The sequence below is a fragment of the Euprymna scolopes genome, chromosome 33 (assembly GCF_053919585.1).
Source record: "Euprymna scolopes isolate OS-2025 chromosome 33, ASM5391958v1, whole genome shotgun sequence".
Taxonomy (NCBI): Eukaryota; Metazoa; Mollusca; class Cephalopoda; order Sepiida; family Sepiolidae; genus Euprymna; species Euprymna scolopes.
The window spans coordinates 47,739,711-47,755,922 of record NC_136514.1 but is presented as its reverse complement, the minus strand read 5'-3'; the positions used below and the strand labels follow the sequence as shown (position 1 = coordinate 47,755,922).

The 16,212-nt window shown below is 31.0% G+C and overlaps 1 protein-coding gene across 2 annotated transcripts in view; it reads left to right on the top strand.

The window, feature by feature from the left end:
• LOC145258208 (UPAR/Ly6 domain-containing protein qvr-like) overlaps positions 1–14,944 on the top strand; it is a 286,606-nt gene extending 271,662 nt beyond the window's left edge. For both annotated transcript variants that reach the window (XM_080116146.1, XM_080116147.1), the window contains exon 3: positions 13,059–14,944. In XM_080116146.1, the coding sequence (XP_079972272.1) occupies positions 13,059–13,279 (221 nt within the window). In that variant the 3' untranslated portion in view covers positions 13,280–14,944. The remainder of the gene's footprint in view (positions 1–13,058) is intronic.
• The last annotated feature ends 1,268 nt before the right edge of the window (positions 14,945–16,212 follow it).

Genomic DNA, 16,212 nt, shown 5'->3' with positions numbered 1-16,212 from the left:
ATATATGCATATATATATGCATATATATATACATATACACACATATATATATATATATGTGTGTGTGTGTGTGTGTGTGTTAATCGTGACACCCTGCACTGAAGAATCCCGAAAGGATGAAACACTAGTGTCTGTAGGTATTTAATTATTATAGTAAAAAAAATAATTACATATATACAGGCGGCAAAAAGAAAGTCCGCACTTGAAATTTTTTTAAAGACTGCAAATTTAAGCTAAATTTAATGTAACTGTTTAAACAAACTATACCTCATTTTATTCGCCTTTTATTCTTCTATAATCTTACCTGTTCATATTTGACTTTTAATTGAAATATTCTAGTGTTCACGTCAATTTTAATAAATAACTCCAAACTGAGGAGGCAAAAAGAAAGTCCGCACAATGGAAAATTGTTATTTAAATGTAACTTTAGGACATTAATGCAACACAAATACAACAGGAACATAATGAAATTGCTAATATTTAGTAGCATAGTCCTTCTGCAATTTGACAGCCTGCAATCTTTTGGGAATTCCTTGAATTAGACTGCAGCAATACTCCGGGGAAAGGGCATCCCACTCTTCTTTAATTTTTGTCCAAAGTTCTTCCAAATTTGAAAGTTTATCATTGCGTAGCTGTTGCTTGATGTAATGCCATACGTGCAGAATAATCTCAACACGGAATATCATGCTATTCAAGGAGCCTCTTGACATTGCCAGCTGTGTGAATGGGAGCATTATCCTACATGAAAATAGGATTATCATCCAAATTCTGACCAAAGTAGGGTGGAAAATGCTCAGTCAACATATTAATGTACTTGGTCGAATTAATTCGACCTTACAAGCGAACCATAGGCCCTGGCCCATTGGTACTAATAATGCCCCACACCAAAACTGAACCTCCATCACCTTGCAGCGTTAAAACTGAGAAGCTAGAATTAAATATTTCGTCTTTCCTCCGACGGACGTACTGTCTATTATCACTGCATAGCCTATTCAACTTGCTTTCGTCGCTAAAAAGCACTTTTGACCATAATGAAGAGTCATGATCTTCATTGCACCTGACGAAGTCCAGACGGCGCTTATATCATTGGCTTGCGTCTTGCAACATATGCTCGCAAATTAAATTCCTTTAATATGTTCTTGACAGTAGAAAGAGAGCACTTTTTACCAAGATTGCACTATTCTTGGATTTGGGGAACAAATTCAAATCTGTTTCTTAGGCTGCGGATCTTGATAGTATTGTCCTGTTAGAAAGAAACTCTAGTACGACCAGATTTAGGAGCATCACAAACACTGTCGGTGTTTTGGTGCTTTTGTGCAGCCTTTCGTACCGTTTTCTCATCATATTTCAATCTGCGGCCGATTTCACGATTGGATAAACCAGAAAGGTTGGGATTAATGAGCTCCTGACGATCACAAAGAGAAAGTCGTTGGATATGGACTAAATATTACGTTGTATAACCTGGAACAACAACAATTACCATTAGAAATGCTTTGTTGCCTGTTATGGATATTTTAAACTGATTGAGAGGCGATAATTTAAGTTGGTTTTAAGCGAAGTTGTATCTGCGGACTTTCTTTTGCCTCATACATTTGAAGTTATTTTTTAAATCGACGTGAACACTAGAATATTTCAATTAAAAGTCAAATCTGCACAGGTAAAATTATAGAGAAATAAAAGGGGAATCAAATGAGGTATATTTTTTTAAACAGTTACATTAAGTTTGCAGCTTTTGAAGAAATTACAATCGCAGACTTTCTTTTTTCCGGTACTGTATATATATATATATATATATATATATATATATATATATATATATATATATTACAATAAGCTTACCGAGGTAATCAAAATAATAAACTTAAAATATATTGTAAATATTAAAGAGTAAATATTTACAAGTAAAGTAATCTCAACCAGATGTAAAAGCTCAATAAAACCGAAAAGGAAATAGAGCTTATAATATGAGCAAGTGATTAATAAAACATGTTAAAAAACATATTGAAAAAGAGTTTAAAACATAGTTAATTTTAAAAAGGAGAAACAAGATAATTGGATAGTCCTTAATCCGCGGAGTTTCGAAGAAATACTCTCCTTCTCATCAGAGGGCAGGAATTAGCAAAATGCGGGATCGGATTTTGCATGTAAAAGTATTTAATGAAACCAAAAGTAAGTCATAGATCTTACTTGGTTAAAAAAAAGGGTGAGGTAAGGGGAATAGGAGGTAAAAGAAAAAAATGATAAAAAGATTTCACATGAATGGATAGTCCGGTGAAGGGTAAAAAATCCAAGAATGGTAAAATCCAAACACGGTCGAATTAAAAACTTCCAATCCAACAGGTAAGTTCCAAAGGAATTGCATAACGGGAAGATGGTCCAAAATGATCCAAAAGGCAGAATTCCTTGGAAAAAAAAAACACAAACGGAATGAGTTCAAAATCATTAAAAGAAAAGTTCAAATGTGCACAGAAAAAACACTGAAGAGAATATTTATTTATTTATTTTTTTATTTTTTTAGTGTTTTATTTTTTTATTTAATTATTCACTTTTTTTACTCTTCTTAATATAATAGACGCTCCATTTCATAAACTTAGCCATTTACCTGTTTCACTGACTCGTGTTTCTTAATTTAATTCAGGAACTTTCACGTGCGTATTTAAGTTGACCTAATTATTAACGCTAACTTTCGAACTTTCTGTCTGGGTCATTTTGACCTTGCTTTTTCAAATTTAAACTTTCACCGTTTTTCTGTTTTTTTTGTGTTTTTTTTTTTTTTGTAAACCTTAATTTACTTAATTCTTCCGGCATTGGCAGACGTGTTTTAAATATATTGATATAAATATGTATATATATAAATACATATATAAATAGAAATGTATATACATATAGAAATATATGTTTAAGTATATATATATAAATATATGTATATAAATATATATATAAATATATATATATGTATATATATAAATTTATATATGTATAAATATGTATATATAAATATATATAGATACATATGTGTATATATTAATATATATGTATGTATATATATATATAAATATATGTGCATATATATATAAATCTATATCTGTATATATTTATATACATATATATATATAAATCTATATACATGCATATATATATTAATATTTATATATGTATATATATATAAATATTTATATATAAATATATATATTAATATATATATGTATATATAAATATATTTATATAAATATATATATATTAATATATATATGTATATATATAAATATATTTATATAAATAAATATAAATAAATATATACGTATATATAAATATATATATATAAATATATGTATATAAATATATATAAATAAATATATACGTATATATAAATATATATATAAATATATGTATATAAATATATATAAATAAATATATACGTATATATATATAAATATATGTAAATAAATATATATAAATATATATATAACTATATATATAAATATATATATATATAAATATATATATTTATATATATATAATATATATATATACAAATATATATAAATATATATATGAATATATATACATATAAATATATATATAAATATATATATATTAATATATATATACAAATATATATATAAATATATATGTTTATACATATAAATATATATGTAAATATATATAAATATATATGTAAATATATAACATAAATATATATATGTATATAAATATATATACATATATAAATATATGAATATATATATAAATATATATATACATAAATATATATATATAAAAATATATAAATATATAATATATAAATGTATATATGAATATATATATAAATATATATATAAATATATATATAAATATATAATATATAAATGTTATATATAAATCTATATATATTAATATATACATATAAATCTATATATATTAATATATATATATATATATATAAGTATATATATATAAGTATATATATATAAATATATATATATTAATATATATATATGTTAATATATATATATAAATATATATATAAATATATCTGTATATATATAAACATATATATATATAATATATATAATGATATATATATATATATATAGATATATTTAAATATATTTATAGAATGGTATGCATATATAATTATGTATGTATATATATATATATATATATATATATATATATAGACATGTATATAATTATGTATGTTTTTATTTATTTATTTAATCTTTATATCATGCATGTATGTAGATTACTGCTTAAATAAATAAATAAATAAAAATATTATTAGTTTACGTCCAAAATAGAAAATGGGCAATTTCTAAAAAAAAAAACCAACTATCCGATCTTCAGGGTGAAGACGCTAACCTGAATATCGTTTAAAAAAAATCAACAACAAAAGTACATAAATATATAAACGATAAAAACTAAACAGTAAATTGTCTATGGCATCATAGCGTAATGGATAAGACGCTGGACTGAAATACATAAGGTCTAGGGTTCGAGTCTTAATAAACGTCAAGCTACGCTGAAGATGGGTAGGGCCCTTAAACACGCATGTAGGTAGATTACTGTTTTAAAAATAAATAAATAAATGAATAAAAATATTATTTATTTACATCAAAAATAAAAAATGGGCAATTTCTATAAAACAAAAACAAAAAAAAACATCCAATCTTCAGGGTGAAGATGCTAACCTCAATATCGTTTAAAAAAAAAAACCACAACAAAAAAGTATATATATATATATATATATATATATATATATATATATATATATATATAAATAAATTATTTTTACCATAATAATTAAATACCTACAGACACTAGTGTTTCAGCCTTTTGGGAATCTTACGTGCAAGCTGTCACGGTTTACACCAGTCTACAGATTCGAACTCGGCAACAGAAGCCATCTCTGGCTCGATTAGCAAGACCGTATCTATTCGGCCACCATTAACTGCGTGAAATAACGTTTAATTTAAACATTTATTTTTTTAAATGTTCTGTACGTCACTCAGACAGTGATCTAATCGTTATACGATGATCTATGCATAGGAGCTAAATTAACCGACTTAATTCAACTGAAAGTGCTCAAAGATAAGAAACGACTTTCTTAAAGTGACTGTCATAATTATTTTTTTACTATAATAATTAAATACCTACAGACACTAATGTTTCATCCTTTCGGATATCTTCATTGCAGGGTGTCAAGATTAACACCAGTCCACAGATTCGAACTCGGCAACACGAGCCATGTCTGGCTGGATTAGCAAAGACCGTATCCGTTCGGCTACCATTAACCGCGTGAAATAACGTTGAATTTAAACATTTGAATTTTAAATGTTCTTTACGTCAGTCAATGATCTAATCGTTATACGATGATCTATATATATATATATATATATATATATATATATATATATATATATATATATATATATATATATATACTCTTTATTTGATTTTACATAAGCATTAATATTTTGCTACACATTCATGATCATGTTTCGGTAGACTAGTTACTTGTAACTAAAGACCCCTTCAGGAGAGACAGCTTATGCGATGGCAAAGTTGAGAGAGAGAGAGAGAGAGAGAGAGAGAGAGAGAGATGGGAAGTTCTTTCAAAGAAACTTTGTTCGTGGAAATTCTGTTTGATTTTAGGAATATGCAATAAGAAACGTTCGTTTTCATTGCAATATTAGTAAAAAAAAGAAAATATTAGAAAATATCGACTGTGCAGAAAAACACTGGCAAAGCAACGCCTCTTCGGCGAGAAAAGCACTGCAGGGAACTGAAGGGATTATCTTCCACTAGATGTCAAATCGATTTTGTACTCTGTCTGTCTGTCTGTCTGTCTCTCTCTCTCTCTCTTTCTCTCTCTCTCTCTCTCTCTCAAGTCAGAAAAGGTGGTGTTTGAGCCACACCTTCTCAGATGTGAAAGCAGTCTACTACCTTGCGCTTCATTCGACTCTTCAACATGTACTTTATGGAGAAGTAGAATTATCCAACCATTCAGCTAGACCCTCGAGGTTTTCATTATAAACGACAATAAAGGTGCATATCTATTCATTTCATGCTTGTTTAAAGTAGTAAACTCCAGTTTAGGAACTGTTTTTTTACAATCTGATTGGCTCGATTATTTCAACTGGAGTGGAGATTGCCTCCATTTTTACCTATCGGGTCATTGTGACATTTCGGCTTGATACTTAAGACGCATTTACCTGTTTTGAAATCGTGGTAAGCTTAAGTTAATTGTTAAGAAAAATATCTTTCGATATTGATCTATCGATCTATATTGAGGGAATTGTTTCCACTGAATCTTAAATGATTGATGAGTGAAATCTAATTTAACAGTCAATTCTCAGTGGAGGTCAATGAAACGCCAAAGGAAATGAATATTGGATTCTTTCAAAGATATATATTTTCAAAAGCGCGCGACAAGTATGGTTCGCGTCACAGTTTTTATGTTCGACTCGACTTAATGGCTTCTAAAAATGAATAATTCAAGAACGTCTTTGATGAACAATCGATAATAAAACCGGTTCTCGGTCGCAGATACTTTTGAATTTGTCTGGGGAATTATATTTTTGAAGTCGGATGAGTCATCGTGTAAATATTTTAGTGACTAAGTAGAAAAAATAAATTCTTCAGCATCTCTGCTTCTGACGAACGTCCATGACGGGGGTGACTTTTATAGAGTATCACCCACGCCAATATCTGCAACAGAGACATGAAATATTCAAGGTAATTAATGCATAAGTTCAGTAATCATAACAACACAATTTGCAATCCTCTCGATCATAACCAAAAAATGTTGCTTTTTTCCTTCAAATGCACAAGGTCTCCTTTTTTATTCCGCTCGAATAGATCAGACGGGATTGCAAATTACATTGTTAGGATGACTGAACTTATGCATTAATTACTCTAAAAAGTTTTATTTATTATTAAAAGAACGGACTGAAAAATATTATATAAAAATTGTTTGTTTTTCAGTAAAAAAAATAAATAAATAAAATGAAATATTCGACTTTTTCCGATAGAAATAAAAGTTCAAAAACGAGTTCACTTACTATGTTTTATTAGATTAAAATTATCCCAATGTGCAATTATAATAATTATCCAAATAGAGAATTGTTCTTTCTCTTTACAAGAACATACATGGATGTTCGGTAAAGCAGCCATATTTTTTTATGCCTGTTAACGTGACGACGTGGTTGAACACCGGAAACTTTCTATAACCTACAAGTTAATCAGGAAATGAATTCACGTTGTCATGTTCACTGGCCTACTCTCTCGGTAGCCGTGGTATCACTCGCGTCAATATTTGCAACAGAGACGTGAAATACTCAGGCCAATTAATACATAAGTTCAATCATCATAACAATACAATTTGCTATCCCCTCGATCATAACCAAAAAAAAAAAATGTTGCTTTTTTTTCTTCAAATGCACGAGAATCATTCCAAAATTTATGGCCTTTTTTTATTTCGCTCAAATAGATCAGAAGGGATAGCTATTACATTGTTATGATAACTGAACTCATGCATTAATTACCCTGCATGTTTCATGCCTCTGTTGCAGATATTGACAAATGTGATACTCCATGAAAGCCACCGCGTCATGGACGTTCGTCAGAAGCAGAGATGCTAAATAATTTTTTTTTCTACATAGTAATCTCTATTCTCAATGCATTTTTACCAGCCTCTTTTGAGGCCTCGATCGCAAAAGGAATAAAAAATAAGGGAACATCTCTCGTATATATATATATATATATATATATATATATATATATATATATATATATATATATATATATATATATATATATATATATATAAGGAAAAGTTAAGGGGAAAAATAGGAAAGAGGTCTTTAGGCAATTGCATTCAGAGCTAAATACTTCTCATCAGAAGTTAAAAAGAGCCAGAATTATACAAGTACAAATATAGAACAAACTGACTTAATGACATTTAGAAATGAAATGAGAATGAAGGAATAGGATAAAATGGTAAAAAGTAATTCAAATTAGGTACAACATATGAGGGTAAATAGGAGGAGTAAGTTCACTGACAGTCTTAACAAGGTCGCTGGAAACGCGACTATGGATCTCATTAGAAAGACCGAATGCAGAGAGGACTGGAGAGCCATGATCATAGATGTCTACAATAACAGACGTGATAACTGAAGAAGAATATCTGGAAATCTAGAAGAATAATAATAATATCTGGAAATCTAGAAGAAGAAGAAGAAGAAGAAGAAGAAGAAGAAGAAGAATATCTGGAAATCTAGAAAAAGAAGAAGAATGTTTGGAAATCTAGAAAAAGAAGAATGTCTGGAAATCTAGAAGAAGAAGAATATCTGGAAATCTAGAAGAAGAAGAAGATCTTGAAATCTAGAAGGAGATCTGGAAATCTAGAAGGAGAAGATGAAGAAGTGGAAGAAGAATACCTGGAAATTTAGAAGTATATCTAGAAATCCTGAAGAAGAAGAAGAGGAGGAGGAAGAAAACATATATACATGCAAAACTTAGTTTCCTCAGTTTTCCTCTCGACTTTGTAAATTCTTGCTTTTCTCTTTACCTCCAGATACACATCCTTTTTCACTAAACCTTTTATCCACTTACTCCTATGTTTCTTATGGGCGGAAGGAAGACAAACGAAGAAGTCATGTATAAGGCAGAGTACAGTAAATCACTACTCAACGTTGTCCATGCTAGACAGAGTTATTCGGCCATTAAATGGACGTCTTGGACGAAAGCTTGATGTTAGGAAAAATCGCCGGGAAAATAGCAGAGAAAGACAACGAACAAAGTTCACTGATATTCTCAACAGTGTCATTGGAAACATGACTGTAGATTTCATCAGAGAGACCAAATGCAGAGGGGACTGAAGAGCCATGATCATAGATGTCAGCAATAGCAGACCTGATACCTGAAGAAGAAGAATGTTTATTAATGATTATTATTGAAATTACATTTACATAAAGCTTGACATCGTATGTGATTTCAATTTTCTACATATCGGATTCTTTGATATATGCGAACTCGCGGAAAGACTATCAAATGTTTTGAAAAAGAACAGAAATAAATGAAAATAGAGGAAACAGATTTTTTTTCCAAAAGATTGCCCTTTTAACAAACTACAGTCGGTCAAGAGTTCAAGGCGAAAACATTAGTCATTAGACTTTTCAAAATACAGTGTAACCCGGATATAAGAAACTTCTACGCAGGCCCATAGACTCTCTTATATCTGAGTTACATTTATACCGTAGGTTTTTTATATCCGGGTTATACGGTACATTAACACGAGCTCTAATCTGGGACCAGAGAAAATCTCTCTTATATCTATTTTCTTTTATTCGAGTCTCTTATATCCGAATTACACTGTAAATGATTCAGGTTTAAACGTTTTGTCGATATAAAGCATTCTATCCTACTTTGACAGAGTTCAAAACCGACTTCGTAGCCTAATATGGAATGTCCTTTTCTATTCCCTGCAACCTCTTTCCCACGAAAGAGATTTTTCGAACCTGCCCCTACTCTATCGTTATTTTCATGGCAAGTGCGCGTTTGAGCTTAAATCTATGGTGCCCCCTTGCCAAACTTTCACGAAAAACACTCGTCTATCTTAAACCGCTATCAATAATTCCCCCACTCTTTATCCGAGCCTAAATCTAAACGTAGATTCCACGAACAAAGCTTCCTTCTTAAAACTGTCCGTCTGTAGAACTCTGTTCCGTTTACCTGCTTTCCAGTTGACTACAATATGGTCGTCTTCAAGTCCAATGAAAACAAGTTCTTGATGAGCCGTTCCCTTTTAATAATCCAATTTATCCAAATTTCCACTAGTCCCATCCGCTCATCAGTCTTATCCTCGAGTGGCATCCGGGCCTTGATAAGAGGTGATAAGATACAGTCATCTTCAAGTTCAACGTAAACAAGTTCTTGATGAGCCGTCTCTTTAAGTGAGACAATTTTAAAAAATTTCCACGACTAACGATTACCACAATATTGTCCCATTGACTACCGTAAACTCATTAACCCTTATCCTCGAGCCGCCCCCGGACCTTGATAAAAAAAATTAGTTTGTTTTTCGTTTTTATGTAATAACGGAATGGGATATATGAAATTTTCAAATACATTTGAGGATCAGATCAAATATAGAATAATGATCGATTATTATCAAATATTACTTAAGCTAAATTTTCAATGAAACCTTAATTTGTTTTGAGTTTTTGTTCTCAATGATTTGCCATTATTCTATATTGGATTTGATCTTGAAATTTATTGAAACTTATTGAATAGAAAGAAAAAAAGAAGCGAATGTATTCAATGTAAAACCTACAAAATTATGTTCCGTCGAAAAGAATACAAACGCGGAAATTTTAGAGTAAACTTTTATTTTTAAAAGAAACCTCAGATTTTGCTAATTTGCAAAGGATGCTTTGGCGAATTCGATAGCATTCAACACTGATTGTAAACATTCTTTAAAAAATATAGTTACTTTTCGTGAATTTAGTTTTAAATACATTGAGATTTTTTTGTAAGTCAGAAATTCAATTATAAATAGACAAGGTGAATTAAAAATACATATATACTTAATGGAAATCTCTGCAGAGAAGATATGAGGGCAGTTGAGGTACCCAGCGCTGCCGCAGCCGAGATTGAACTCACTACACGAGTTTGTAGTGTAATTCAAATCTTGTCGGTAGCTGAATACTTGATGCTTCGCCTGGGCTATCAAGAATATTTTTATCATGATGTCATCACTAGATGGGTTGCTTACCACGGCTTAAGAGAGTACCATCTACCCCCAAGAGTAGAATAAGCCACGCCAGTTTCTCAACCTGGTATTTTACCTCGCGGTACATACAGCGCCTAGTCTTCCCAAATGGTCACCCATCTGGTAGTGGCCAGGCTCAACGTTGCTTAATTTCGGTGATCTGGCGAGAACCGGTGTGTCAACGTGATTGTGTCGTATAAATTTGGTGTAAAGAGCTAAAAATACCACTTCAATGTTAAAAACTAGCAAAGATACGTGTTAGGTGGATGGATTCGGGCTTAGAAAACAGCAATTCTTCCTCTTTTGTCAGAAACATCGCTCATTGAATGTAAGAACTAAAGGACAAAATAAGATAAGCGAGAGTTACAAGGCTGCTGAAAATAAATCCAAGTTCCACTTTATTAGAAAACTAGCGGGTATGCCTGGCGTTGCCCGGGGGTTTGGAGGTGTGTGCTGAACCGAAAAAAAACGTGTTAGCAGGCAGGCAGGAAGGCAGGCTCGAACCCGTGACGCAAAGGCGAAAAAAAGTGAAAGAAAACCTTCCATCTTACCGCTACGCTATGACGCGAGAGGAAGTGAAAAGCGTTCAAATTTCGTGATGAAAATAAAAAAAGTTGACTTGAAGTGAATGAGTTCATGCAGGAGCAGAAATGAATGTCTGGCTGAGTGTTAAGCATCACGCACTGAACTCTGGCTGTAGGTCAGTTTCTGTCGTATCTCTTTCTCCGCGATGTTGGGGACAACCAGCTCCCCCTAAAAGGGGGAGCTCTGGCGGTGTCCAAATGAATAGCAATGATATGAAGTGTTTCCCCTCCCACATTGATCAAAGCTAATTGCCTTTCTGGACGTCCCTGGCAGGAAAGCCAGGCGCTGCTGTTTGCTTCGATCAGTATAAAAATACGAAAAACACAAACAAGCATTGGAAAGAACGGCACATAGAGGGATTTTTTAAAAGTCGATCAAAATAAAGATAGACACGACGTCCGTTCGCAAATCGAAGATATTATCATCTAGAAAGTATAAGGAAAGTTCTCCATGATAGCAACGTTGTCGAGAAGACCGGCTAAAAAAGCCTTTCGTGGACATACAAACACGCGCGCACCCATTTTGTTTTTTATATAATAGACTAGCATGGGTGCCCGGTGTTACCCGAGTGTTTGGATGGGTATGTTGAGCACAAAAAATACAACAACAAAAAAAAAACGCTAATTTTTTTTTAATTTGACCTCTATTATAACCCTTAACATTTATTGTTTTGGGCTCACATCAAGTTATTAAGTTAGATCCATGTCCAAGTAACCTACATCTAAAATTTCAAGTGTTTAGATTCAAAATTGGCGAAGGAGTTTGGTAGAGTTCTCAAAAGGCAAATCGTTGAACTTTTACCCTTTAACAGCCAAATTTCTGTCCGAAAACCGATCACAAAGATTTTCCCAAATCTCAGTACTCTGTATATCAAATTTCGAGTCTGTAGACTAAAAATTGACAGAGTTATTGCGTAGGGAAATGTACATAGACAGACACACAGACAGACACACAGACATGTTCACTTTTATAGATAGATAAATATATACTAGCAGTTCCGCCCGGCTTTGCTCGGGTCCTATGTACTGGTCATAAGGTTATGTGCATATGTATATATTCAAAAGTGTGAATATGTAAAGTAATGCCTTTCTGTATAATAGTCTTCCTTAACTACCATAGAGAAAAGACAGACAGACATTTTCACTTTTACAGATATAGATAGATAGATAGATTGGATGCAATATATAGTAATGATTTAAAAAGTATATAAAAAAAGACGCATGCGCCACCACCGAGAGTCGAAACGAAAACGTTCAGCTCACGATTTATTTTGCCTCTGCCGTCAATGATTGGGCTATGATAACATGTTTACTGCAAGGCTAAAAATTAAAACATGAACCAATAACAACTACGTTATGCATTCGTAATGCCGGCGTTCGACCTTCGCCTAGCATTTAATTTTTACACTTTTGCACCGATTTTTCCGGGCTAAAACCCAAATTCAGCAAGAAAGAAATAATATCCTTTTGCAAAAACTTAATGCATTTAATTTTCAAATGGCACCACTTCCATCTTACTGCCATTCATAGTTAAGCAGATATAAGGACTTGAAATGTGTCCAAGACATTTTGGAAAATTTTGTAGAAGGTAAGAGTTAATCTATTTTGTATGACATACAGTTTTTTATTTATTTTGTATAGTATTTTATAGCTCGTGAATACAAATTTAATTTTCTTTTGCCTTTTTCATATTTTTTCAGGCGTTTGGTACATGGAGCGAACATGTTCCGACGACTTGACCATCTTCATCAACCTCATCGACCGTGTGTGTCGGACGGAAAGGAACGGCAACGGATACCTGTGCATGTGTGGCAAACGGCTGTGCAACTCGGCTAATCACCCGGCAATCTCGTCTGTCATACTCCAGGCTACGCTAGTGTCACTCCTTACTGTCGTTTGCTTATTACGGGTATATAACTAAATCGGAAGGAAATCGCTAAAAGAAAAAAAAACAAAAAAATTTATTTTTTCAATTAGCGAAATGTGAAAAAAAAAATATTTTGTCATAAATATTTTTGAAGTTAAAATATATCACAACTTCTTTCCCCTCAAAAATGATACACGATTTGCACCTGATAATATACCTGGCAGTCTTTTTGCGAGTGTTCAAACTAGACCGGAAGTCTCTAATTGATAGATAAAACGAGTTAGCACAAAATGAACGACAGGACGTTTTCTTTTTGTAAGTTGCAAAATTATTGCAATTTCATTAAACGAAATGTAATTGCCGGATATCATTTTTACGAGTGCTCAAACTAAACCGGAAGTCTCTTATTGTCAGACAAAACCAATTAGCACAAAAAGGACGAAAAAGCGTTTCCTTTTTGTAAGTTGCAAAGTTATTGCAATTTTACTGAAAGAGATGAAATTGCTGGAAATTATTTATTTTATTCGGGTGCTAAAATCAGACATCAACTCGTCTAAAAATAGCAATGTATGGATGACACAAAAACATTTAAAGTGCAATAATTATTGCAAATATTTTCTAAAACAAAATATTTTAGAGTGAATACTGATAGTCGTTTTACGCATGCTGCACTAGACCTTAAGTCTTATATATCTGAACAAAAATATGGACGACCACACCATATTTCTTCCAGTTGGAAAATTATCAAAACTCTTTTCTCAAAAATGGTATTTTTAGATGAGAATTTCTGGCAGTTTTATTTTACAGGTGCTCGACTGGACGTCAAGTCTCATATTTATATAAAAATAGAAATATATGAACTGCAGAATAACTTCCTTTCTCGAGAAAAGAAGTTATTCTGCAGTTATAAAGGAGAATATTATCGATGACATTTAAATATTAATTTAAATATTATAGACTCCTTTATAATATAAAATAAAATAAAATGCAACAGTCAAGAACAACACCAACAAATAGCAATCAACTCGAACACAGCATTTATATATATATATATATATATATATATATATATATATATATATATATATATGTATGTATATATATATATATACATATATATATTAAAAAATAGTTTTATCTAACCAAGTAGATTTTTTTTATTCGTGGTGTGGAGTATTAACTCTTTTTTGACTGGTAATCCGTTATTTTGTTATTTTGAAATAGAAAAAAAATCGGAATGTTTGCCCAACAATGGACATTTTCACATGGAATTCTAGCAGTCTGTTATTGAGTACTCATACTAAACCGGAAATTCGTTTTATCAGTAAAAAGAAAAACGAAGTTGTTTTTAACTTTTCACAATCTTTGCAACATTTTTTGTCCATAATTTTATTCCTTGCAGACTTTTGATGAGTGCTAAAAGAACCGACGTTTCCCATCATGAAGAACGTTATTGCAACTGATGACAAAATATTTTTTAAGGTTGAACCAGTTCAGTATTTTTTTTTTTCTTAAAAAAAAAAAAAATGGTATGGATTTTTAAACATCTTTTACACGTGCTCAAATTAATCCGGAATCTCATCTTCAGAGATGATGCATGTTAAAGTTGCAAAAACTTGAAAAGATTAATTTTTTTCTGGCAGTTTTTATGGAATTTTTTGGATCAGTAAAATTTTTTGTTCTCAATTTTGAAATATATATTTGAGATGACAAAATAAATTTGCATTTTCACTTTTTCTTTTCAAGAAATAGAACATGAATATAATTAACTGCTAACCAAGATTATCTTATTAACAAACCAACTAACAGATTATTTTCTAACGAAAATTTTACCATTTTTGCCATTATAAAATATACAAACAATCTCACCACCGTGTATTATAAAGAAGCTTTTGTAGTTTGGACATATTTAACTTCAAACTTGGACAAAATATTTTTGAAAAGTCCAGATGACGGAATCAGATTCAAAATTCACCCATTAAATTGTGCAGAAATTTGATATCAGTTTTTATAGGTCCTTTTTAAAAAGTGAGAATAATATCCCCATTAAAGGAGTGAATATAAAATCTATTTAAAAAGCGAGAATAAAAATCTCTATTTAAAAAGTGGAAATAATTTCCTTATTTCAAGATTAAAATTGGAAATAATATCCTTATTTGATAACTGGAAATAGTATCCCTATTTAAAAAGTGAACATAAAATCTCTATTTTAAAAGTGAAATCTCTATTTAAAAAAAAAAATTAGAACAAAATCACCCTTTAAAAAGTGGAAATAAAATATTTATTTAAAAAGTAGGAATAAAATCCCTACTTAAAAAAAAAAAATTGGGATAAAATCGTCATTAAAATGAGAATAAAAAGGTGTAATTATTAAATTTGGAGTAAAACAATTATTTAAATTTTATATCCAAATCTCCCATTGGATGATGACAAAACAGAGATGCATATTGTATGTGTGTTCTTAGTGGATGTCGGTTCAAATCCAGGTGTATCCCCAGCTCGAGGTTTTAATGATGTATAAGCTTCGTAGCCAACTCCCCAAATACAACTTGTTTTCTTGGCAATTTTCTCCAGAAAAAAAAAACAGGGATTTAAAAGCTAAGCTTGGGTTGTGAAATAGAGTAACGGAGGCGAATGTAGTCACTATAGCATCTACTGGCATTAATAAATGAGGACCTATGTGAGTACGCGAACAAAAATAATAATCATTTTGGAATCGAATAGATAGAATTCTTGACAGTCTGTTCTATGAGTTGACTGGAAACCAAGTCTGGCTTAAAAGCATGCATGCATAGAGATTAAAACAGTAGAAACTCATTTTATAGTTTAAAAATTCTTACACTAATTAAAAAAACATTTGAAAAGTCTTTTTATAGATTTGCATAAACTAATACATAAATTAGTTTAAAATTGTTAAAGACGAGGTTAAGAATACTCCTCTTTTAACTTGCAATAGTCTTTCAACATGTTTAAAGAATTTCTAAAAT